The sequence below is a fragment of the Notamacropus eugenii genome, chromosome 4, assembly GCF_028372415.1.
Source record: "Notamacropus eugenii isolate mMacEug1 chromosome 4, mMacEug1.pri_v2, whole genome shotgun sequence".
Lineage (NCBI taxonomy): Eukaryota > Metazoa > Chordata > Mammalia > Diprotodontia > Macropodidae > Notamacropus > Notamacropus eugenii.
Genome location: NC_092875.1, coordinates 216656052 through 216682936, shown reverse-complemented (window position 1 = coordinate 216682936; position 26885 = coordinate 216656052). Strand labels below are relative to the sequence as shown.

General features: G+C 36.3%; 1 protein-coding gene and 1 pseudogene across 1 annotated transcript in view; both read right to left on the bottom strand.

Annotated features, from left to right (window-relative positions):
• The window catches only part of CD226 (CD226 molecule), a 114045-nt gene extending 88243 nt beyond the window's left edge, over nt 1-25802 (bottom strand). Inside the window, exons 1-2 of the mRNA XM_072604126.1 lie at nt 25554-25802; nt 24912-25250 (exon numbers count right to left, since the gene is read on the bottom strand). Of these exons, the coding sequence (XP_072460227.1) occupies nt 24912-25250; nt 25554-25599 (385 nt within the window). The 5' untranslated portion in view covers nt 25600-25802. The remainder of the gene's footprint in view (nt 1-24911; nt 25251-25553) is intronic.
• LOC140498733 (WW domain-binding protein 4 pseudogene) lies at nt 10242-12484 on the bottom strand (annotated as a pseudogene).
• Nucleotides 25803-26885: the final 1083 nt, after the last annotated feature.

Below are 26885 nucleotides of genomic sequence, written 5' to 3'. Positions count from 1 at the left end.
ATTTCAGCCCTTTAAGTAAATAGAGTTAACAGGGAAAAAAGCTGTTCAAAACTGAGAATTATTGCCACATGTTCCATTATGTAAAGTTATGATAAAGTTTTCTTTTAAGTAGCAAGAATATTTAACTTAAGAAAGAAAGAGTTAAAATGCTTATTATTAGTGATTACAAATCCAGATTTGATATGATTCAAGTCAAAATTTGTCCTGAAAGAATAAAGAGCAGCATCTGAGAGTGCTCTTCCTATCAGGATTAAGCAGAAAAAGATATTTCTGTTTGGCACTTATGATCATAAAGTGGTTGACACAACGATGGGCATATGTTAGATGTAACATCAATCTAATGAAATTGTCACAATTTTTAAATTTGGATTTTCTTAGATAGATAGATAGATAGATAGATAGATAGATAGATAGATAGATAGATGATAGATAGGTAGGGGTTTTAAAAGGATATGATAGAAATTTGATAATTTGAAACATATTTTGTTATAAATAAGCAGTGGTAATGCTGATGTTTGCTATATAATGACAGATTATCCATTTGAAATCTTAGCTAAAAAGATTTAATTCCTGAAGTATCTCATTCTTCCAGAGTGAATAAAATTAGGGAAGAATGAATCAGCTTGTAAAACAAGGACATAAATCCTTCAGCCTGTAAGGTTAGCCATTAACTTCTTTGCTTTGTTTAAATTGGAATGGGATTCCAGTGCAGACAGTTATGGTTAAAATGTAAAAGAAAACTGGATAATCTGAGTAATGGGATTGAGAGATTTGGAAAGATAAATAAAGGTTTGATTGAAAATAGGAAAGGCAGATAAGAAGTTTTGGTTGTTGTTCTGGATGTGTCAGTTTCAGATGGTTTTAGTAAGTTTTGAGCATGTGAGGAAGTACTTTAAGAAGACAGAAAAATCATGTAACTTGATTTGATAATTAATAGGTCAATCAAATTTGAGATAACTGTCTGAAAGGATACCAAACCAATATTTATTTGCTATTTAAGTTTTTATGACACTACAATTTACAATTGTTTTAAGCTCTGATTACAGGAATAAATTGTCTGAGTTATCATAAAGCCAACTGACATGGAATGCAGGTTGAGAATTGCTCAAGGTGGATGTCTGGAGAGAGTTTTTGAAGAAGGCCTGGGTAGGATCTTCCTAACTCTATTTCTATTTCTCTATATAACCTGCCATCTGATGCAAAAGCCTCTGGGACCATTACTAATTGTGTTCTACTACACAGAGAAGAATGTAACTGTTACAGGCAGAAGTTTGCCTCAGGGGACAATCCTATCCTTAACCTGGGAGGGAATCTTTCTGGTTCAGTTTCCCCATTGTGTTCCTCTGAAAAGTAATGTTTTCCCACTTGACTATTTCTGAGTCTGACTAAACTGGTACTCTTGTATAGTTTCATGAAAGATAAAATCCCTAGAATAGGATATTTTTTCTAAATGTTATGGGAATAATTAGATAAAGGAAAGGAAACAAAAGCATAAATGTGACGTTGAATCATTGTTCCATAGAACAAGACTGGATTTAAAGTTAAGTGTAATGGTATAGAATTGTTGAGATTAGGGGTGCTTGGGACCCAAAAATAATGACAGACTGGGTCCTGCTCAATGAATTCAACCCAAACCTTGTTTCAGCTAAAGAAGGTCAAAATTTGTTAAGGTTTCTTAATATTGGGTAGACTTTTAGGGAATCTGAGCATTTGTATTGGTAATGTAAGCAGGCTGGATGGAGTCTGAGCACTTTCCTGGATCTGATTTATAGGAGGACTGATGAAAGAGTTTGGGAGTAGCCCCAGGTGGTGTAGAATTTCCAGGGATGGTCTTGATGGAAGCGGCAAGTAGCCTAGAGAACTGGATTGATAGGGCAGAGTGATAGGGAAAAGTTTATGGCCATCTACGGAGCCAGGTCAAGTGGAAAAATCCAGGGAGCTTTCAAGGGGACATTTTCCAGGGCCCTTTAGACTAAAACTCTTTCAGACAAGGGACAAAGATCCCAACGTGGAATAAGGTCCTTGCATGTCACAAAGTGATGTAAGAGCAATTAGATTATTAATACAATTGATTGAATTAATTACTAAGATTAAATCAGAGACATCTTCCATTTGGGGAAAGGAATTTCATTCTAAGTTTCTTAGGGGCAGGTAATATCTGGTAATATTTGGCACTGAAGGAAAAATTAAATGTTTCTGTTTTGATTTGAATTCATTTCATGAACAAAAATTGAAGTTAGTGTTTGAACTTATCATACATGTAACTCATTCTTTTAGACTGAGCATGGCTGAAAAGGGATAGAGAAGCTTCGGAAGCAGATGAAAATCTATTGGAGCAATAACTTATGATGATTTCTATTTAATCAGGAACTAGAACATGTATAGAAAGGCATGCAAGCCACTTAAGACTTGCTTCAGAAATGTTCCTTAGCCAATGTGAAATTATAGTCATATCTGAAACTGATTATTTGAGCTTCCTATTTTAAGATTTTTATAGGATTATTAACTGACTGTTCTTCTGAGTCTAACTCCAGGTGTGGATAGTAAGAAAGGCTGTCAGAGCCACTGATCAATGATGTCAGTGAACCTGTGAGATGCTGGTATGAACTGCAAAAAGGCAATCTCATTGGTAGGTTGGGAGAATGCCTCTGTCTGAACTAAGGGAGGATTCTCCTGACTCAATTTCCCCAATGACATCTGGCAGACTTTAAGCTGGGCTTAATGCCAGTTGACAATCTGCTCCTACCTGGAACTGACATGAAGTTATGGAGATGTTGTTTCCCTGAAATGTCCCTACACTTAGTGGCAATTTCTCATAATCAAAAGTTTTGCAAGCATAATACTAGATCTATTAAACTGTTGGTAGGGAAACATCTGAGGTTAAGTCTAAAATTAAGCTATTAGCCTTAGGATTTTAGACCAACAACAATAAGGTAGGGTCCTTTAATTCTTAGTAATAGCATGGGAACAATCAGACTGAGGGCCTGTGGGTTAGTATGCATAGTTATTATTATTTTTGTCTCAGTTGGTTAGTATTAAAAGAAGAAGGTTTGTAGTGTATCTTGTAAATGTTTTAAAAGAAGCAGAAGTTGGAATTGTTTTAAGATGTGATATATACTGTGTAAAAAAATTATTTGTTGTATTTATGTATGTACTGGAGCCTGTTTTTAAATCCTTAGTGAAATATCATAATCCTGATGGGGGAAATGAATAGTGAATTAATGTAAAATGTAAAAGTTGAGTTCTAATGTGAATTTCTTAAGCATGAGAATTGGTGAAAGTTCCAATTTTGATTTTGTAAGAGTGATAAGAGTATAAAGCTTAGGAATGGTAATCTAAAATTAATGTCAGTTTGTAGGAGAGTAGACATCTTGATTTCTACAAGAAGATAAAGGGAAGAAGATGCTGAGATGCTATGCTGACAACAGCTTGAACGAGCATCCAAACAAGAAACCTGCATCAGATGTTCCTCCCCAGACTGCTATATGAGATAGAACTTCTAAAAGGACAGTTCATTGATTTGTCTTTTTCTTCTGAGACTCTGTATCTGTACTATGAAAGGGGACTGTCGCCTTGTAATTTGTCAATGCATTGGTCAACTCTGCTCCCTTCCCATATTCATATAAAGGGGAGATAGATGAAGGGAAGAATTCATAGGGGAAAGAAAGTGAGAAGGTATTGATTGGATTGAGGTGTGGAAACATAAATATTAATAAAGAGAAAAAGGGGGAAGTTTGTGGGAAACAAGGGAGAAGTTCTGTTTCCACAATTTTGGGTGATCAGAGTTGTGACCTAGCACCATCAGGTTAGAGATCAGAAACTTGTGCACAGGCTTGATGAAGTATTTGAGGGAAAGCCTATCAGACAGGAGAACATGAAGTCATGTGACAATGGATGGTGTGGTAGGAGGTCCAAAATTCAGAACAGTATAAGAAGCTTCCATTGGTCTGAACATATAGTAGTCTTCCTGTACCCTTACTTGGAAGTTACTCGTTCGTGATGAACGTAGAAGGCACTCCGTTCTCCTGAAGAGAGGTGGAATCAGCTTTGACCAAAGTGTTCAATTCCTCTGAACTCTAATAAATTTTCCTTGAAACCTTTTTGTTTGTCAGGCGCATCTCTAACAGATGGGACTCCAATCCTTACCCCTTAACATTGCCCCACTACCCACTCCATTCCATTCCACTCTGTAAAGTTCCAACTTCATCCCTTCTGACCAGGGATTGGCCACTGAGGATGGTTGTTGTTGTTCATCCTTCCTTCTGGAAGAAGAGCATGGCATCAGGTAGGTGATGTCACGACTTACAAATGAATTGGATTTAAGTGAGGGACGTTATGCAAAGTCAACCAGCCTTACTTTCTCCTCCAGAGCCATCTGGGTCCAGTGGCAAGTTATCGATGAAGGATGACTGGAGATGGCCTAAGATGTAGTGAGAGACCTTGGCCTTTTTAAGCTAAAGTCTTTCCCAGAGATCAATTTGACTGAGGCAACACTCATTCAGTTATTAAGGAAAGGTAAGCGGTGAGACAAAGAATGAGCTCTTTACGTAGTCAAAAAAAAAAATCAATCTGGGAAGGGAAGGTTTCTGGACAAAAGAGAAACAGTTATTATTCACATTTACTCTGAGTCAATCTAGGCCTAAACATCGACTGCTTAATACGGCTTAGGATGGGCCCTATTTTTGGCAGATCAATGACAGCCCTAATGAATTGGGCTTAAGGCATTTTCCTTAAGAAAGAAATCTAGCCAGTAGACCCCAAGATATCCTGAGAGGTTTCCACAATCAAAATTTATATTCCTTTAGACAGAGCACCCACAGGTAAGGGTATGATACCCTATATAAGGACAGAGGAAGAGGAAGGAGGAAAGGAGGGGAAAAGGAAAATAAGGGGTAGAGGGAGGAAGAACTGGATTGCTCAACTGAACTGGTCAGTTGGGTCCCCAATAGGGCAGCAGGTACTAGTCACAGGTTATTGTTTGTCTTTCATTCTTGAAGAGGACCACAACATCAGGAAGGTGATGCCATGACTTGCAAATGAATTAGATTTAAGTAAGGGAGAGCTATGCAAAGTCACCAGCCTCACTTTTTCCTCTGGAGCCATCTGAGTCCAGTGGCAAGATATAGATCTGAGGATGGCTATGACATAACAGTTACCCAGAAAACCATAATAGCAGCTATACAGATGTCATTGGGAAAATTGTTCTGAGAAGTTAAGTGACTTGCACAGGGTCACAAAACAAATATGTATTACAGATCAGACTTAAACCCAAGTCTTCCTGGTTCTTAGGCCAGATCTTTTTTTACTGTACTAAATTGCCTCATACAATATTAAATGTTCATAATTTATAAATAAGTGAATATATATTACTTCACTTATATTCAATATATACATATTGGGGTACATGGTCAAAATCTTTTGCTGATAAGGATAAGTAATCACAAAGTTTGAAGACTGCTACTCTAGATTAACCCAATAGAATATAAGCACCTTGAGGACAGGGACAGTTTTCATTTTTGTGTTTGAATCACCAGTGCCTGGAACTTAACAATTAATTAATTTAATTTAATTAATGCTTATTTAATTGAATTAAACTCATACATAAATAGGGATCTCTATAACATCTCTAACACTGGTTATGCAGCTTCTATTTAAAGGCTTACAATGAAGGGGAATTCTCTAGGCAGCCTCTTCTATTCTTTCAGACAGGAAGTATAGTATACAGCTCACTCCACTCTGCATTTGCTCTTCTGTCTAGTTTCAACTCCACAAAATAATATGTAGCCTTCATTCCTGTACTAGGTATCCCTTGGTGCCCTTCCCCCTACCTTTGTTATTTTTCTCCCTCCTTTTATATGCTTTTTCCCCCAACTAGATTGTAAACTCCTTGAGGGCAGAGACTGTCTTTTTATTAATTGTATCCTCAGCATTTAGCACAGTACCTGATGCCCAGTAGATCCTAAATAAATGTTTATTAGACTGAACTGGTATAGTGAGAAAAGAATTAACCTCAAGAGTCTGGTCACTGCTATTGATTCACTACATGTGTAGCTTTGGGCAAGAACCTCTTTCCTACTCTAGGGCTGGAATGGATTACCTCTGAAGTTGCTTATAACTCTAAGTTTCTTTGATTTTAAAATGCGGTGAGTCAAGACTACCTATTGCTTCCAACCACAAATGTTCTCTGACATGGGAAATACCCATTTACTCAGAATGTCTCTCACTCTTCCATCCCAAACTCCTCCAAATACCAACTCAAAATGTGCTGACTTTGAAGAGTAAATGCTACAGCTGTTGTGGTTGCTTGATGCAATAGAAATTTTGCTGAAAGTCAGGGGTGATAGCCTCTGAGACCTAGAGTCAGTGACTGATTCTGTGAAAGCAGATGAAGAGGTGTGAAGAACAAAGCCGATGAAAGTTAAAAGTACTTTAACTTTAAGGACTAGTCAGCCTCTTCAAACGCTCCTAAAACCTTCCTATCATCTCATGGGGGAAGTCCATAGGAAAAAAAACTATTTTCCATACTGAGTTTTGTTTTACCTCTCTCTTGATTCTCCTCCTACCCATCAGACCACTCTTCAGTCTCCTTTACTGGATCATCATTCAAGTCTTTCCCCTTAAACATATATATACCAAAGAACTCTCCCTGGGGCCCTTGCTCTCTACAACTTCTCAGTCAACTCTCTGTCATGATAGCTAACCTGTCATCAGCTTCCAGGGTTCAACTATAACCACTAAGATGATTTCTCTCACATTTATGTATCCAGCCCTAGTTTTTCTCCTGATCTCTAGTGATGCATCAGCAAATATTAGATATGTTGAACTGGATATCTTGTGAGAGAGCAACAGGCAGCCTGAGGGTCCAGCTAGGAGAGGTTGCTCTCATGTTCCATTATCAATTCCCATTAGGTTATGGATGTTTCCTCCTGGTTGGAAACTCTCAGGTCCACTAGACCTTTCGCCAAATCATTGCTCAGGGACTTGACTGCTCACACTTCTTGGATAATCAAAGAATCCCCAGGAATAGGGTAGACCACCAAACTTTACCCTCTGCTCCATACCTAAGCTCTCTGGTCCACAAGGTGTTGCCATTTGAGTTGTTACTACCACCAGTCCTTTCCATCTGCCCTGCAGCTAAATCCCCATCTTTAAGCTATCTTCCTTTAGAGAATATGAACTTCTTGAGCTCAATACTTCCAAAGTGGAAGGAGTGTTGGTGCATGATTTTCTGTTTGCACATGATTGCGCACTCAATGCAGCCACTGAAGCTGAGGTGCAACAGAGTATGGATAAATTCTCTGCTGCCTATGCTAATTTTGGCCTAACAATTAACACCAAGAAAACACAGGTGCTCTATCAACCACCACCTCACCATCCATACATGGAACCATTGGTTAAAACAAATGGATAAGTTTTGAATGCTGTGGATAAGTTCACTTACCCTGGCAGTGTACTTTCCAGGGATGTATACATTGATAATGAGGTTGCCACATCCATTGCCAGAGGTAGTTCAGTGTTTGGGAGGCTCCAAAGTAAAGTATGGGAGAGAAGAGTATTAGACAGACTACCAAACTGAAGGTCTACTGAGCCATTGTGCTGACTTCATTGTTGTATGCTTGTGAAAACTGGACAGTCTACCAGTGCCATACCAGGAAACTGAATCACTTTCATTTGAACTGCCTTAGGAATATTCTGAGGATCACTAGGCAGGATAAGGTACCAAACACTGAAGTCCTTACTCAAACTAAACTGCAAAGCATTCAAACTGTGCTTCAGAGAGTGCAACTCTAATGAGCTGGCCACATTGTTCGAATGCAAAACGTACACTTGCCAAAAAGACTTTTATGGAGAACTTGCAGGGGGAAGGTGATCACAGGGTGGCCAAAAGAAGTGATACAAGGACACTCTCAAGGTCTCTCTCAAGAACTTTGTAATTGATTGTGTGACATGGGAGACACTGGCACAGGACTGCTAAGCATGGCATGCTCTCATCAAAAAAGGTGCTGTGCTCCATGAGCAAAGCAGAATTGAAATAGCTCAAAGGTGTAAATTTAAAGTATCCACTCCAAATGTTCACAAGGACTATCCATGCCCAATCTGTGGTAGAGCATTCTGAGCTCACATTGGTCTGATCAGCCCCAGTTGGACACATTGAAACTTGACATTATCATAGTGATGTCATTTTGATCCTCTTGAACAACAGCCAATGAATTTCTTGAACTCAATACCTGACTTACTTTTTTATTTATGTCTTCTTGACTTGGCACATAGTAGGTACTTAATAAATGCTTTTCTTTTCCATGTCAAACTTAAGATGTTTAAAACAAATTCAGTTATCTTTCTGTCAAAACCATTTTTCTTCCTAACTTCCCTATTTCTGCTGAAGACACCATTATCTTTCCAGTCATCCAAGTTTCGCAGTCTTGGAGGCATTTTTAGCTCTTCTTTTTCCCTCATTCTCCATCATCATTTTGCTAAGTCTTGTCAATTTTACCCCCACAATATCTTTCACATCTGTCCCTTTCTCTGTACTCCCTTGGCCAGCACCTGAGTTCAGGCCCTCTTCACCTTAGATCAGAGAGTTGGTTTATTAATTTAATCTATCCCTACACTTATAATTTACCTGTATATTTACTTTTACCTAAACAATTTCAGTAGTCTCCCAATTTCTCTCCCTGATTGAAGTGTCTCCACTTTAATTTATTCACCACACAACTGCCAAAGTGATATTTGTAAAGAACTGGTCTGATCACATCACTTTCCTATTCAAAAACTTTCAACTGCTCCCAACTGACCGCGATAAAACACAAGTTCTTCTTTTTGGTATGCAATACCCTTCATAACATGGTTCCAGCTAATCTTTGCAGGCTTACTCCACATTAGCTCCTTTCACATACTATGTATTGCAAGCAAACTGCTCTATTTAGTTCATGTGTGATATTCCATTTCTCATCTTCATGACCTTGCATGCCATAGCCTTTCCCACATATCTAGAATTCACTCCCTTCCACCTCAGACAACCTTTCAGTTCCTTCAAAGCTTAGCACAAATGGAACCTTCTACACTAATTTTTCCCAATTCTTTTTGACCCCTCCCCCACAACCAGCTGTTAGTGCATGTCCCCTGAAATTACCTTGTATTTACTTTTAAAATATATCTGATATTTACTTCTATAGTGTATACTCTGAGGCTACTTTCTCATCCCCAATTCGCACTTGCAGGCTGGGTCCCCAAAGAGAGGTTGCTAATACCCTCTTAGGGCTCTTGGGATAGCTCTGAAAGGTTGGGGTAGTTTTTCTAATTCTATAGCTCCTAGCCACTGTGCTTCTCCCACATGATTATCTCTTAATATCAATTACTTAACCAGAATAAATTTTACCAGTAAGAAATGGGTCCTTAGCATGGTGAGACTAAGCATACATACTTAGTGTGGTATGAAATGTGCCCCCATACCTTGTCTCCAAGGTCTGCAAACAGTATCCCCACACTACATACACCATGCAAAAGAAAGTGGTCTTAAACTTAGATAGCACATGAATTAAAGCAGTAACACAGCTCCTGGAAGTCCTTTTGCTAGAGCCCTCAGGATGTTCCTCTTAGTATAGTATAACCTTTCTGCTAGACTCCTTATACATAAAGTGTTGAATCTGGTTTTTCTCATCTTGTTCCTTCTGCCTTCAGTTCCCATTGCAGACACTATTGCCAACCACAACTCTCCTAGAAGTGACTTGGCATTGCTAAGACTCTGATTAGAAAGCTGAACCTCTGAAATACACAAGGTCTCCCTTTGGTCAAATTGGGAATGGGTGAGGCAACTAATAAGGTTTATGCTAACTTGTTTCTTCTCCTTTTCAGGGGCTTGGTTGGAAGCTTCTTTTACCACTAAACTGCTAAGTACTTAAAACCTTGATTGCTGGTTTTATATATGCCCCTCAAATAATGGGGCAGCTAGGTGGCACAGTGTATAGAGTACCTAGCTTGGAGTCAGGAAGACTCATCTTTCTAAATTCAAATCTGGTCTAAGACACATACTATCTGTGTGACCCTGAGCAAGTCACTTAACCCCATTTATTATGGTTTCTTCATTTGTTTTTCTGTTATTTTTTAAAATAAAAAAATAGACATTACAATTTATATCTAGTACAATTTAGAAGTCTACATTCTTAGTATCTAAAGTATTAAAAAGAAACAAAAAATAACTTACAAAGTTGGAAACTCTTCTTGTACAAATAGGTCCAAAAGAGGTCAGATACTGCTTTTTGTTATTAAATTAAAATTACTGATTACCTCCTCTTTCCCTTAAATTTCTAGATTTTCCATTATCAAATCTTCCCTTTTTGAAGACTGGAACTACTTCTTCTGCCACATTTCTGAGAGAAGTGACTGTTTCTTCTTTAAATGTCACTTTTGGGTCCCCATTCATATCAACAGCTGGAGCTCCTATGTACTCATCCTCTGTACTTGGAAGTGTCAAATCTCTCTTCTTATCCTCTTGCCTAATTTCTTACCATTCCCCATAAGGGTCTGACTTCTAAGTAGATCTGAGTTCTTCTTCTAAGGGACCTGATGAGTCCTGTTCCTGATCGCCATCACTTTTTTCCTCCTTTGATTCAGTTTCGGTTTCTTCAGCATGACCATTTTTAGTTCTTTCCCTAAATTTTTTTTTGGCTTTTGTACTTCTCTAGAGGCATCTGATTTTTCCTCCTCTTTTTCCATTTCTTGTATTTTGCTGGAATCGCTATCTGAATCAGATGACTTCAATTCAGCTAGGGCATCAAGTGTTTCAGCACTATTACTAGAAAGGGGCTCTCCAGCTTGTTGAACAAAATCCTCAGGCTTCCCCCATTTGGATTCACCCATTTCTGTATCATAATAAGTGTAACTGTCTTCACTTAAACTTTCTACCCAAAGAGGCATTGCTACTTTCTTACTAAATTTTCCTTGGAATCCTTCAGGTTTCCCCCCCTGAGATTCTCCTGTGATGGTATTATAATAGTAATGGTAACCCTATGAAGATATGCCTTCTATCCATTTAGAAGGGAATCTATATTGGAAAGGCCTTTTTCTTCTTTTTCTTTTCTTTCTTCTGACTTGATACTGAGACAGATGGGGCAACACTGGTTACTTGTGGTGTGCTAGATTCTGTAACATCTGAACTGATTCCAAACCTTTTCAAATCCTCTTGGTATGTTTTAAAGGCAGCTGCTTCAATTGCTGCAAACCTCTTTGATGCTTTTTCTTCTTTTGCCTTTTCTAGGCTTTTCTGTTTAATCTCACTAATTCTTTGGGCCACATTTTCCTTGTGGCTCTTTCCCCATACATGAAATTCTACACTAGACCTATTGTCTGCTATTCAACACTAGCAATAATCACAGAATTTCTTTGGTTGTGATTCTCTGCCCTTTGGTTCACAAGGTAGGGGTTCTCTCCTCAAGGTCCAAGGCAGTCCCAGACTGGTTTCCTCATTTGTAAAAGGAACTGAAGAAGGAAATGGCAAACCAGCCCAATACCTTTGGCAAAAGAATCCCAAATGAAGAGTTGTACATGACTGAAAACAACTGAATAATTGAGCCCTGAGAGGTTAGATGACTTGTCCAGTCAGTATGAGGCAGACTTATGACATGAATCCAAGGGTTTGCTTGAAGGCAGGTTCTCTATGCCATATATGCCTGCCTTTCAATATTCTTATGCACAATTAGAAATAATCTTATTCTTTTAAAGGTTTCCTGATTTTTTGCTAGAATCTCTAGGAGATAAGTAGGGTTCCTTGTGCATGACATGGTAATTGGAAAGTTAGGGATCCAATTTAAAAAATAGCTTTGGAATGGTTTAGGGTGAGGAAAGCTTCCCTTTTAAATTTCTATTCATTTCACTCTAGAAAAGAGCATTGACCATAACCTTATCTTCTACATGTCTTAAAATTTCCTTTACTATCTATATCTTCTATGTTTACTACTTAGTTTCATTAAAGAGTATGATTTCCAAACTTATTTATTATAGGTGCTTTTAAAGATTTTATTTTCTTTTAAAACTAAAAATTGCTGAAATGCAGCATTTTTACAGAACACTTTTATTTTCATGTGCATATGTATATATGCATATATGTATATAAGAAAAAGTAAAGGGCCTGTTTTTGATCTAGTTGGAATGGGCCATAAGAGAAATTTTATGGCTTTATTTCTTTAAATGTTAGGTTTGAAAGTGATTTTTCTCTCATTTTTTTCTTTCTATTTTAAATCAAATGCTACCAACATCAAAACAACAAAACTGAGTGTGGTAGACTAAACTGAAGTAATCTACACAGGAAAAGAAATCAAGCTACTATGTATTGGTGACCCTATCATAGAGAGAATAAAAAAATAAATTCTTCACCTGGTTTTTATAACACTTCTTGGCATCACCTTTGACAGATGGCAACAGTTCAGTGAGGTGACTCCCAAGTTACAACTTAGTACCTGTCACAAATATGAAGCAGGTGAGCCATTTTTATACATTCTGACACTGAATCTGAGATGAGGAAAAGAGAGTAAAGCATTGTAATGTGAAGTGGAAGGAGTGAGACGCGCAAAAGCTTTTTAAAGAAAAATTAAAGTTAGAATGCCAGTCTCTTGTAAAAAGAGGTTATTTCCTTCTAATTAAGAAAGATTTAAATCAGAAATCAATGAACAAATATAGAATGTTTTTAGTGATGTGCTTTTTAAATCAGATGTTAGAATCAAAACAAGAGAGAAACCAAATACCAGAATAAAAGAAATTAACGATGAGTAGTTTGGTGTTTGCAAAGTACTTTGCTCACAATCTTGCGGCACAAATGTTCAAGTGTTAGTGTCCCCACAGAGGTTAAATTTCTGGCCCATGTTCTCCCAGATAACAAGTGCTCCAAGTGGAATTCCTGAACCCAAGGTCAAATATTTTTTAATTGAACTGCCTAGATCCATGATACACAAACTCTATCATTATTTCTGGAAGGGAGTGACAGTTGACTCCACTAAGCCCAGTCCCATCACCCCAGGGATTTTCCTAGCCAAAAGGTCCCTTTCACATGGGAGTGTCTCCTCCTATTACAACGTAAATTCCTTAAGGTCAGGGACTTTCTTTGCTTTATAAAACTTTATACAACTAGCACTTTGCACAATATTAGATACATGTGAACTGCTCCATAGATACTTTTTAGTTATTTAATTCATTCATTCATTTATTCATTCACTCATCAATCAAGACAAATATTTCTTTCTATATCCAAACCAAAGGATGAGTTTTTGTTGTTGTTAAGCAGTAACTACAAGAAATTGAATAAACCATAAATGAGTTCCCTAAGAAAAAAAAATCCCCAGGACCAGATGAAATTACAAGGAAATTCTACCAAATTCCAATACCACACAAATTATTTGAAAAAAAAGGCTAAATAAAGAGTTCTGCCAAATTCCTTCTATGACTCAAATTGATGCTTAAACTAAGAAAAGCAAAAACAGAGAAAGAAAATTATAGGTCAATTTCCCTAATAAATACTTATGCAAAAAAATTTAAATAAAATGCTGTCTAGGAGATTATAGCAATATATCACAAAGTTCATACACTATGACTAGGTGAGATTTATACCAGGAATGCAGGGCCAGTTGAACATTAGGAAAGCTATAAGTGTAACTGACAACATCAATAATAAAAACAATAAAAATCATATCATCTCAAAAGAAACATAAAAGGCTTTTTACAAAATATAACACTCATTCCTATTAAAAATGCTAGAAAGCAGAGGAAGAAATGGAGCCTTTCTTAAAATAAGTACTATCAATCTAAAAACAAGAGAAAGAATTCTATGCAAAGAGGATAAGCTAAAAGCCTTCCCAATAAGATCTGGGTGAAGCAAGGATGTCCATTATCACCACTTGTTATTCAATATTGTATTAGAAATATTAACTATAGCATAAACAAGAAAAAGAAATTAAATGAATAAAAATGGGCAAGGGGAACAAAATTGTCACTCTTTACAGATAATATGTTAGACTTAGAAAACCCTAGAGAATCAACTAAAAACTAGTTGAAACAATAATTTTAGTGCAGTTATAAGATATAAAATAAGCTCACATAAATCATCAGTATTTCTTTATATAATACCAACAAAATCAGCAGGAAGAGATAGAAAGAAAAATGTCATTTAAAATAACTGCAAGACAATACAAAATACTTGGGAGTCTATCTGCCAAGACAAACAAGGGGACTATATGAAAAAAATATAAAATACTTTTCTTTCAAATAAAGATGGATCTAAACAACTGCAGAAATAATCATTGGTCATGGGTAGGCTGAGCCAATATGATAAAAATGACACTTCTACCTAAATTAATTTACTTTTAGAACTATACCAATTAAACTATCAAAGAATTATTTTACAGCACTAGAAAAAAATAATACCCAAATTTGTCTGAAAGAACAAAACATCAAGAATATCAAGGGAATCAATGAAACAAAACATGAAAGAAGGTGGCTTAGCAGTATTAGAGTTCAAATCATATTACAAAGTGGCAATCATGAAAACAAATTTGGCACTCACTATGAAATAAAATGGTGGATCAGTGGAATAGATTAGTATATTTACACAATAGAAAATTATAATATTACTCTAGTATTCAATAAACTCAAAGATCCAAGCTTTAAGGGTAATAATTCAATATTTAACAAAAAATTGCTGGGAAAACTAGAAAGCACTTTGACAGAAACTAAGTATAGGACAATGTCTCATACCATACACCAAGATAGGGTCAAAAGGGGTACATAAAGGATGATATCATAAGCAAATTAGGGGAACATGGAAACTTTTACCTATCAGATAGGTGGATAAGGGAAGAGATTGTTACCAAACAAAGACAGAGAGGACCACAGGAAAATATAATGGACAATTTTGATTATATTAAATTTAAAAAGTTTTGCACACACCCCCACAAACACACAAAGCAATACAGCCAAAATTAGAAGGAAAGCAGGAAATTAGGGAATAATTTTTACAGTAAGTTTTTCTGATACAGGCTTCATTTCTCAAATATATAGGTAACTGAGTCAAATTTATAAAAATAAGAGCCATTTCTCAATTGACAAATGGTCAAAACTTATGAAAAAGCAAAAAAAAATCAAAAGAAATCAGAACAAAAATTAAAGCTATCTAGAGTCATATGAAAAATATGCTCTATCACTATTGATTAGACACATACAAATTAAAACAGCTCTGTCATACCACCTCATACCTGTCAGACTGGCTAATATGATAAAAAGGAAACTGACAAATGTTGGAGCGGATTTAGAAAAAGTGGGGCACCAATGCACTCTTGTTGGAGTTGTGAAATGGTCCAACCCTTCTGGAAAGCAATTTGGAACTATGCCCAAAGGGCTTAAAAAAACCTGTGCATAATCTTTCACCCACCAATGCAACTACTAGGTCTGTATTCCATGAGATCAAAGAGAAAGGAAAAGGACATATACATATGTTTGCTCCTTTGTTTATTGATATATAGCAGATCTTTCTACCATGGTAAAAAATTGGAAACTGAGAGGATGCTCATCAATTTGGGAATGGTTAAACAAGTTGTGGTATATGATTATGATGGAATATTATTGTGCTATAAGAAATGAAAAGCAGAATAGTTCAGAAAAATCTGGTAAGACCAATATGAACTGGTTCATAATCAAGTTAGCAGAACCAGGTGAGCATTATACACAGTAACAGCAATAGTGTAATGATGATCAACTGTGAAAGACTTAGCTACTACAACCATACAATGATTCAAGACAATTCCAAAGTACTCATATGGGAAAATGCTCTCTCTCTCCAGAGAAAGAACTGATGAATTCTGAGTACAAATTTGAAATATAATTTTTTTACTTTCTTAATTTTTCTTGCTTTTTTTGAAACATGTCTAATATGGAAATATGTTTTGCATGATTTAACATTTATAATTGATATATAACTTGTCTTATCAATGGACTGGGGAGAGGATAGAGAGAGGGAGAAAATGGGGAACTTAAAATATTTTAAATGCTAAAAATAAATAATAAATTTTAAAACAAAAACAGACAACAAATACACTTATCATCTAAGGAATGACTAAACTAATTATAGTATGTGAATGTACAGTGATAGCCTATTATTGTGCTTTAAGAAATGATCAAAGGGACAGATTCCTGAAAACCAGGGAAAATCTGTATGAATTAATGTAAAGTCAAGTAAGAAGAATTGGGAGGATAGTTTATACAATAATAACATTGTAAGGAAAAAAAGTTTTGAAAAATTTATCTGTAAAATGGAAATAATAATAGCACCTGCTTCATGGGGTCATGATAAGGATCAAATGTGTTAACATACATAAAGGGCTTTGCAAACATTGAAACAATATTAGAAATGCTAGCTATTAGAGGCAACTGGCCTATAGTTAGTACAGTGAATACAGTTGAGTATTTAAAATCTGTAAGATTTATGTTTAAATCCTGCATCAGGTACTTACCTTGTCACTCTGGGCAAGCCACACAATCTTTCTGTGCCTCAGTTTCCTCACTGGTAAAAAGAGGATAATAACAACAGCTGCCTCCAAGGATTGTTGTGAGGAAACAGGATATCTCTAAAGTATTTTGCAAACTTTCTTAAAACACTACATAAATGTGACTTTTATCGTTATTACTACTTAAGAACACAAATCAATGCAATGACCAATCATGATTCCAAAGGACTGGGGATGGTGATGTCCAAAGGACACTACCTGTCTCCTGACACAGAGATGCAAACTCAGGGTGCACAAAAAGACATACATTTTAAATCTGACTAATGCAAAGATTTGCTTTGCTGGACTGTGAACATATGATACAAAGACTTAATATTTTTTTCAGTGTGGGGTGGGAGGAAGTAGAGGGTAGATTGAGGAAAAGGGCAATGTGGTTATCAAACAGAAATGTCTTGAAGCTTTAAAAAAAAACAAAAGGAAGGAAACATCAAAGGTCAATGCAAAACACAGACAAGAAGAGCAGCTTTGAAAATAATATACTGAATTTATACATACAAAAAGCAAGCTATTTGTAACATAGATTCACACCTTCATGAACAACCTTATTTTTCTGTTCAACCTTGTATATACAAATGTTCATCTTATCTGGTCTTGGTTAACTTCAGAACTTAAGAAAAAACATACGGAAACAAATCTCTAGAAAAATAAAAATACCACATAATGAAACTGTTTAAACTGGAAAGATACCTACACATAGTCTGAAATTTTGAATATTATAATATTTTCTCAACTGAACCTGAACTAATCTTTCATTTGGTGCAGATCCCTGTTAAGTGAACATTTTCCTCTGATAGGCTGAACATCCTAACTGAAACTCTTGACTTTATAGTAATCGTGAGGTAAGTCACTGATATAAACGAGGTTTCTTTCTCTCCATCCTTCTAAATGAATCAAGTCTCTTCATACCTTCAGAAATTTTTGTTGTTCAGTCACTTTTCATTTGTGTCTGACCCTTCATGGTCCAATTCGGAGTTTTTGGACAAAGATACTAGAGTGGTTTGCCATTTTCCTTCTTCAGTTCATTTTGCAGGTGAGAAACTGAGGCAAACAAGGTTAAGTGACTTGCTTAGGGACACACAACTAGTAAGTATCTGAGGCCACATCTGAACTCAGGAAGATATCTTCCTGACTCCAAGTCCTACACTCTATCCACTGTGCAAACTAGCTGCCACATTTCAGAAATATGGTTCACACTTATTAGCTGTGTGACTCTGCACAAGTGACTTAACCCTCTTTGCCTCAGTTCCTCATCTGTAAAATGAGATGGAGAAAGAAATAACAGACCACTGCAGTATCTTTGCCAAGAAAACCCCCAATGAGGTCACAAAGGAATGATAGACAGGCATGAAAAAACTGAAGAACAACAAATTATTGACTTCCCCAAAGGTAATGTGAGAAGTTTAACCAAAAAGGACAATTAGATGTTCTGATCCTCTGTTAAGTTTATAAAAACATCAGATGGAATATATACATCCTGTGGAGAAATGAGAAAAACTTGATGGAAAAATTCATTGGAAAAGAATAATTGTTGCTCTTGCACAGTTTGCTTTTTTTTATAGTCACATTATCAGGATTTCAAGTACCTTCTCTTTAAAAAAAAAAAAGTTGAATTGCCAGGAATAACTACTCAGCACTGGTTTTCCTTTAGCAAGGTAAAAACTCCTTGTCCCAATCAGATCTATACTCTTATTCATACTTCTATCAAATATCACCACATTGGAGATATACTACTTAAAACACATGAATGAATTATCAGTGGAGATCTTCTAACATTGAGTTTTATAAAGGCATCAGAGGTAAAGTTGTGAGAGCCTTTATTTGCTGGCATTGGAAGGAGGTATAACTTATAAGCTACATAAATATATAGGAAAACTTGGGCTCACATCTAACTTCAGACACATACTGGCTATGTGATACTAAGAAAGTCACTAATCCTCTTACTGCTCCCAGGCAACTCTCTAAACTATAATTGTAGATTTTTTTTCTGATTCACACCTATAAAGGATATATTTTTTCAATAGAAGGTTCTTATACCAAGGAAATTATAGATCCAAAAAAAAAAATGGCAGGGGACACAAAATGTAATTGCAATCCAGGTCAATGTCATTTTCAGTTTCTATATCCCAATCTTTTTCTTATTCTCTTTTTCTCTTCATATATCCTCTTCATTTCCCCCCTCATATCACAGAATTTATATCTTTTCCTTTCGAAAACTAAGTTTTCCACCCATATGTTCCACCTCATCATCTACAGACTCCTTTGGGAATTTGTTCCTTCAGCTATAATCCTCTCATTCTTCAACCTTCTCTCTCTCCACTACCTCCTTTCCTTATGCCTTCAAATATTTATGGTTTCCTGTCTTTTAAAAGAAACTTTGACTTGGCCCTGCTGCTTCCTTTGAAATGCCACCTTATTTTCCTACTTTATTTATGATAAAACTTCTCACAATTGGTTTGTACCAGTGGTACACTTTTTCTCACAACCTAGTCTGTTAATTCTTTCTGCTTCTGCCCCAACTATGCTCATAATACTTTCTTAAAGGTTATCAATCACTTGACAGTGTACAATTCTAATTACCAATTTCAATCCTAATCCTTTTTGACATATCCACACTGTTGACTAAACACTGCTGTGAAATGAGAGAATATTAAAATTAGATGGGAAACCATAGATCATCTAGACTATGACTTTTCAAAACACAAAGCCCCTCTACAATACACAGACTTAGTTGAAGGCCTTCAGTTAAGGGAAACTAGTTACTCAGCAAGCCAGTCCATTCCATTTCTGAAATGATATTAGTAAGTTTTTCCTTATTTTAAACCAAAATCTGCTCTCTATAATAACCACACAATGATACTAGTTCTGTTGTTTGGAGTCCAGAAGAGTAAGTCTAAGGTCCCAAATGCATGACATAGGAAATCATGTTCTCACTAAGTCTTTTCTTCATCAGGCTAAATGTCTAAGTTATTTCAACCAACGATAAAGAGCATGTTGCCTATGTTGATGGCATCACAGTTCATTTTAAAATATCTGAGTAGGATCAGGAGTCTCATTGTTCACTCATGTTCCATTTGTAGTCCACTAATATTCCCTGATCTTTGTTGTATGAACTGCAATTTCATTGCTTCTGTATTTGTTCAAGATTTTATACATCTCTATTTATTTCATCATGTTGTTGTTCAATCGTTGTTCAGACATGCTAGTTAAGTAATTCTAAATCAGATTCTTCATGATTTCCTTTGGGGTTTCTGGGTTGTTTTTTTTTTTTTGTTTTGTTTTTGGCAAATACTGGAGTAGCTTTCCATTTCCTTCCCCAGTTAGTTTTATAGATGAGGAACTGAGGCAAACAGAGTTAAGTGACTTGCATGGTGTGACACAGGTAGAAAGTATCTGAGACTATATTTGAACTCAGGAAGATGAGTCATTCTGATTTCAGCCTGGTGCTCTATCCACTGGACCATCTAGCTGACTCTTCAGCATATTAGGTTTGGCCAATCATTTCAGCTTATTGACCTCATTTTGGAATCTGATCCAGTCACCTAACATGTCAGCCATCCTTCCCACATTTATATCATATATATTTAATGAATACATCATTGATTGTCTTTATCTGAGTCTGTGATAAAAATGCCAAACAAAGCAAAGTCAAATGGCAAAACCTAGTTGCCTTCATTGGGTCCTATTCATTCCCCAAGTCCTAAATGTAAGGATTTCTGAAGGATCAATCCTCTGTTGCTTTTCAGTTTATATTCTCTGTCTCTCTCTCTCTCTCTCTCTCTCTCTCTCTCTCTCTCTCTCTCTCTCTCTCTCTCTCTCTCTCTCTCTTTCTCTCTCTCGCTCTCTCCTTCCCTCTCCCTCTCTCTGTCTCTCTCAGATCTATCCTTTCCCAAGGTGGCTACTATTTTCTATACAGGTGACTTTGAAATCTACATTCCTCTTCATAGATGTCTCTCCCAAACTTTATTCTCACATTTTCTCTTGCTAGTTGAATGTATCCACCAGAGTGTTCCACCAGTATCTCAAAATCCTGATCTATATATTGCCACTGGACCCAGATGGGTTGGGAGGATAAAGTGAGGCTAGTGACTTTACACAGCCCTCCCACACTTAAATCCAGTTCACTTGTAAGTCATGGCATCATCTTCCTAATGTCACAGTCCTCTTCAAGAACAAAGGACAAACAGCAACAACAAAATCATCATGGTGAAATTCAAACTAATTATCCTATTTACTATTTCTGTTAATGTTACGATCCATTTTTCCAGTCACTCAGATTGGAAACCATCATCATTTGTTTTTTGGTTTTTTTAATATTTTTTTAATTTTTCCTGTCTCTAATTCTCTCACATCCAACCAGTTGATGAAGCCTTCTTTCATGTAAATTTCTGATGTCACATCCCAAGTTTATATCCTTAACCTCTCTTGTCAGGAATGCTATAATAACTCCCTGTCTTTCCAATGATGGTGAGAATGACCAGAACAATAATACTGCTTGAGGAAGCATGTTAACATTAGAAAGGGCACTGAATTTGCAGTCATGAAATCTGAGTTTGAATTCAGCTCTGCCATTTATGACCCAAGAGAAATTGGTTGAGTCACTTCAATCAATCTATTAACAAACATCTACTGAGTACCTACTATGTGCTAGGTACTGTGCTGAGTGATAGGGATACAAAAAGATGCAAAAGACAATCCTTGCTTTCAAGGAGTTTTCAATCCAACCTCCATAAGTTTCAATTTCCTCATCTGTAAAATGAGGGAGCTGGATTAGATGACCTCTGACATGTCTTTCAGCTCTACAGCTATGAATCTACTTACATTTGAATGGTGATTTATGTTTAACCAAGTGTTTTCCTAATCCCTGCAAAGAATGACATATAAATATAATCATTCTCATTTTGTGGAAGTGGCAATTAAGGCTCAGAAAGTTTATGTAACTTATCCACAGTCACATACTGATCAAGCTAGGATATGTGCCTGGATCTTTTCTTTCCATTATACCTCATTGCTATGATATTGCTTTCCTTTAGCTCGTCCAGCACACCATTACCTGGATAATTCTTCTAAACACACCTTTCATTATATCATTCCCCTACTTAAAATCTATCAGATAAAACCAAAATTCATTAGTTTGGCATTCAAGGCCCTTCACAAGTTGATCTAACCTTGTTTTTCCAAGCTTATCCTCTTCTACTCCTCTGTAAAAACCTTTTGCTTCAATCAAATTTGTGTACTCATTGTCCCGAAATACATGTTGTCCTTTTCTATCTCTTTGCCTTTGCCCTTCTAATTTTCCTCTATTTTAAATGCTTTCTATTCCTATCTTTTCTTAACAAAATCTATCCATCTTTCAAGTTCAGTTTGAAGTTGTCTTCCATAAAGCCTTCTGTTATCACCCCAGTCATAAGAAAGTTCTGTACTTATTTGTATCTCTCCTCGCAGATCACGAAGTCTTATAGCAAGCAATCATTGAGTTGTACTCTTTTCTGTATCCCCTATAATGTATAGAAAAATGTCTCAAGGATACTAGGTGCTCAATACATTGTTGGATGAAAGAATGACTGTATGGTTCAGCCAGTTCAACAAACAGATAAACCGTTGGTACATACAGGTCAGTTAAACTGACCTACTTGCTATATCCCACAGAGATACCTATCTCTAGTCTCAGTTGTTATTCAGTCATTTCAAGTCTTCTCCAACTCTTCATAACCCCATTTGAGATTTTCTAGGTAAAGATACTGGAATAGTTTGTCATTTCCTTCTCCAGCTCATTTTACAGATGAGGAGACTGAGGCAAACAGAGTTAATTGACTTGTCCAGGGTCACACAGCTGGTAAGTGTCTGAGGCCATATCTGAATTCTAGAGGAGGAGTTTTGCTCACTTCAGGCCCAGCACTATTCACTATGCCACCTAGCTGCCCTCTAGTCTTCATGCATTTGTGCAAACTGGCCCCCATGACCTCTTCACTTCTGCTTTTTTATAATCCCTACCTGGATTCCAGGATTAGCTCAATATTTCTGACAGCCCTGTTCCTTATATTCTGTGAAGTGATAATAAAGAGTTCCTTGGCCCTCCTTACAGAATAGGCATTTGTGAAGTAGAATACATTATTTGTGAAGACTGGCCATTTTCAATAAACTTCTTTTATGACAATGTGATTACTTAGACTTGATAGCATTACTGCAAAAGTACAGCTAGAATTTTGGAAATTATATTTTTATTCCTAAACATAAAAGGGAAAATATCCAATCAAATACTGATTAATACTTTTTCTCTGATCTGGCCTTCCAAAATACAGAGGACAGAGAGAGATAGAAATAAGGAGACAAAGACAGAAAGAGAGAAAAAGAGAGAGGGGAGAAAATGCAAATGTAGCATTGTCACAAATTCAAAAAATACCCCTCCACACTAACTGCAAAAACAACACCCTCACTCCTACAGCCAAATTGACAATACAGCAACAGAAAGAATATTGAATCTGGAATCAGAGGTCCTCAGTTCAAATGCTACCAAGGGTATTTAATATCTGTTTCTTTGAGCCAGACTCTTAATTTTTCTAGACTTCAGTTTCTTCATCTATAAAATAGGGGAATTTGGATGAGCTGACTTCTAAGGCCCCTTTCACTTCCACATCCTCTGCTCCTGTGATAGAAAATGGGAAAGCATAGTCATAGCTTGTTAATCATGAAGCTTCAACAATCCTACCTTAAGGTTGCCACTTCAATTTAGTTCTCTGCAAATTCCTCTCCTTTTCTCTATTCCCAACAGCCTACCCAATTGGGATGAGGCCAAAGTATAGGTTTTAAATTGGTTGACTTCTGGCAGGATGCAGAAAATCTTATGTGGGACTAAAGCTACAATGACCTGCCATACAGAGAAGGAAGATGAAATCCATGTTTGCCTCCAGCCAGTTGTGGACATCTGGTGGGTAACATACTAACATTTCTTATGCCTGCCAAAGCTGTCTTCAATTATCATGGATAATTAAGAGTTGACTGTACTGTATAAGCTTACGAAAAGTACTTCACAGATGAATGAAAACAGAAACCAAAAAGGACTGGAATGGTAAAATGGATTCTTCAGTGAACGAATAGTTGAGCAAAGGGATCTTGACAACCGACACCAAGTGAATGCCAATGGGGAGAGGGGTGAAATGTGTTGTGCTTAGGTACAAGTGAATATCAACAGGACTTGCAATCCTTTCCAAACTCCCTACCTTCTGATGTTTTTTATTGGCAATGTCAGTGACAGTTTCAAGCTGTTACTCCCTTAAAAATAGGGCAATGGGAAGTAGACAGAAGCCATGTGGACAAGGCTGGCTTGAATAAGTAGGTGGTTGCCTCTGTAGTATAATTTAAGGGAGACTCAGAAGAATCTCCTTTCACTAAAGAAAAACCACTTCCACTCTTCTGTCTCTTGAATTTAGAGTTATTTCATTGAAGATACTTCCCTTTGGATTAAAATTCAGATTGTCCTGGAAGAAGTAAAGCAATAAGTCATGATCAACTATTAAATTAATTCATATTATTATTAATAATAATAACTAATATTTATATGGAGCTTTAAGGTTTGCAAATGAATTTCATACATTTTCTCATGTGAGTCTCACAGCACCACTGTGATTGTAGGTACAATTATTATCCCTGCTTTACTGAGTAGGAAACTGGGATACATAACTAATAAGTGTAAGATGATTCAAATCCTCTTTTATTCTTATTCTTTATATGCTGTTAAGTACTTAATAAATGCTTTATTTCTTTATTCCTATCTTCCTGACCCCAAGAGCAGGATCCTATTCGGTTCATTTCCAAAATGATAGCATGCTAAGAGTGAATAACTTCCTATTGAATGGGAGACTAGGGAGGATGAGAGGAATCCAGGATCTGGACATGGATAAAGGTCTATGCTGGATGCTTATTAAGAGAGCAATAGGTATCTGTTAGTAATGTAGATACATACAGGTGCCTAGGTGGAGGTGAGGTTGTAAAGAGAGGAGAGAATAATACTGAACGAGACAGTAGAAGACAAACTCAACCTACTTCCCAATTTTACTTAGGATATGCTTTGCCAAGGGAAAGACTTACAATAATATACAACTTTTGCACCCTTGTTTATCTCATGTTCAAACTGGCAAAATAACATTTCCATTAGATGCTTCCACTACAAGCTCATCATATTTTAAGAACAATTAAATTAATTTGAATTGTTAGCCCTCTAAAAATTCAGCTCCTGGATTGCAAAATACTGTAGCATGTATTAGAAAATACACCAGTAATTATGACTACTTCTCTGTTTCTAGTAAGGTCCAGAAGTTTCTAATGATAAGGGGAGTGAGAATTAGTGCCAAGGAAGTTTGCTCTTACCTGTCTGGACAACTTTTATCACCTTTTTCCAATGTCCAAGAGGGAAAAGTTGAAGACTGCAATAATAACGGCCAAGGTCAGCTTCGGAAGCATTATGAATAAAAAGGGAAACATCATTTGTCGTCATGTTGGCGTTCAAAAAGTGAACCCTACTGAAATAGTCTGTCCTAATACGCTCACCAAACTTAGGACTGAAAATAGCCATGGAATCTTCCCCGGTCATTGTCATCTTGAACCATTCTGCCTGGCTTATAAAGTCTGATCCTGGATAGATACACTCGAAAATCATATTCTTCGCAAGCTTTACAGTTGTATCCACAAATTCCTCTTCAGACAAAGCTGAAATGTACAGTAATTCAATTAGAGTTTTTTTTAAAAAACACACAAAATTCCAAATAAATAGCTGAAATTTTCTAAGACATAGCAAAATTGTCAATGTAATCAGTGAAATAAAAAACCTACTAATCATTTTGTAAGCCTAAAGAAATTTTGCTGTTATCTTTATAGCTTCTAGCTTCTCTCAGCACCAGAAAAAACAAACATCTGCATGACCTTTGAATCATTTTAAATTCTGGTTCTCTATGGCACATGAGGAAAAGTACACCTTAAAAAAAGAAAGCAAGCCAGAAAAGGTATTCCTACCTTTGTGTGCCTGAAGAATAACAAATAGGAAAGGAAGACAATACATCTCTGGAAGCACTTGTAGGCTGACGTTGAATTCAGTATACCATTTCCTGCTTCTAAGATACCCAGCGTACTGGGGCTTTTTTTTTCTTTCTAAAAACACAATTAAAACTACTTCGGTTTCTTTTTCTTTTTTTCAGAATATCAAAGAATTAAGGCAGCTTACTCTCAGGTATGGTTAGACAAGTTCCTAATTCCTTCCTGTCACAGAGAAAGATCAGAAGCTGATTTTCTTACTTTTGTTTCAATAAAGCTTTTTAGGTCACTAGGCACACCCATCTCGTTTGTCTAAGACAGTCCTGCTGCTACCAAGTCTTTTTTTTTTGAGTCTGCTTGAGACTGAAGTTAGTGATATAAGGAGGATAAATAGGGCCCACGTTTGAATCTAGCATTCCATCTCCTTTATGGATCTCCTGCGAGGAAAAATGGTCTGAGTTTTTAATGCACATTAAGGTCATAATTATGGGCAAGTCATTTCATTATTTGTGCACCTCAGGCAACTTTGTAACTCTACGTTAGACACAGATCTCTACTACCAACTTCTTCTTCCTCAAAAAAAATTGCCTTTTAAATTACATTTAAATATTCTTAAAGGGTGAAAGTAAGCTCACAAGTTTGTAAATTAGCTTATTAGATTGATTTCTTGCCTGAAGTGATGGGGTGCTTGGGTGTCTCTGCTAAGACCCCAATTCCAAGACTATATTTCTCCCTAGCCTCAAAAACACTGGCAGTTTCTCCCCAGCCCAAGAACACCATTCGCAGCAATTACCCATGAGTGGGCCCCCTGCAAAACATTGATCTTTCTCCTTGGTTTAGCATCTGTAGGAATTAGCTTGAACTGGTTTTCCTTTTTTTTTTTCTTTTTGCAAATTTCTGTTTATTTTTAAAACAAATTTTGGGAAGTGTCCAAATGAATTAAAAAGTACAATCCCTTCAATGCGATATTATACATATCCTACAAATCTGTCAAATACTTATGAATGAAAATTTATTAATATACTCCAAATTTCTCTAGGCACTATATTTTAATCATATTGTATAATATTGCAATTATTGCTCCTTTTGATCCCAAATGTTCACTTTATTTCATTATCCATGCTTGTGTATAGTTGAAGTTTCAGGTGATGTTGAGAGCAAAATAACTTATCTCAAACTGATAAAATAAAAGTCTACATGATATAAAACAGTAAAACGTTGTTCATTTGTTATAAACCTAAAATCTGAGGGAGGCAATGGAAGTCAAAGAACAAATAAATTGACTTTTCTTTAAAACAAAGTCCTTATGTACAA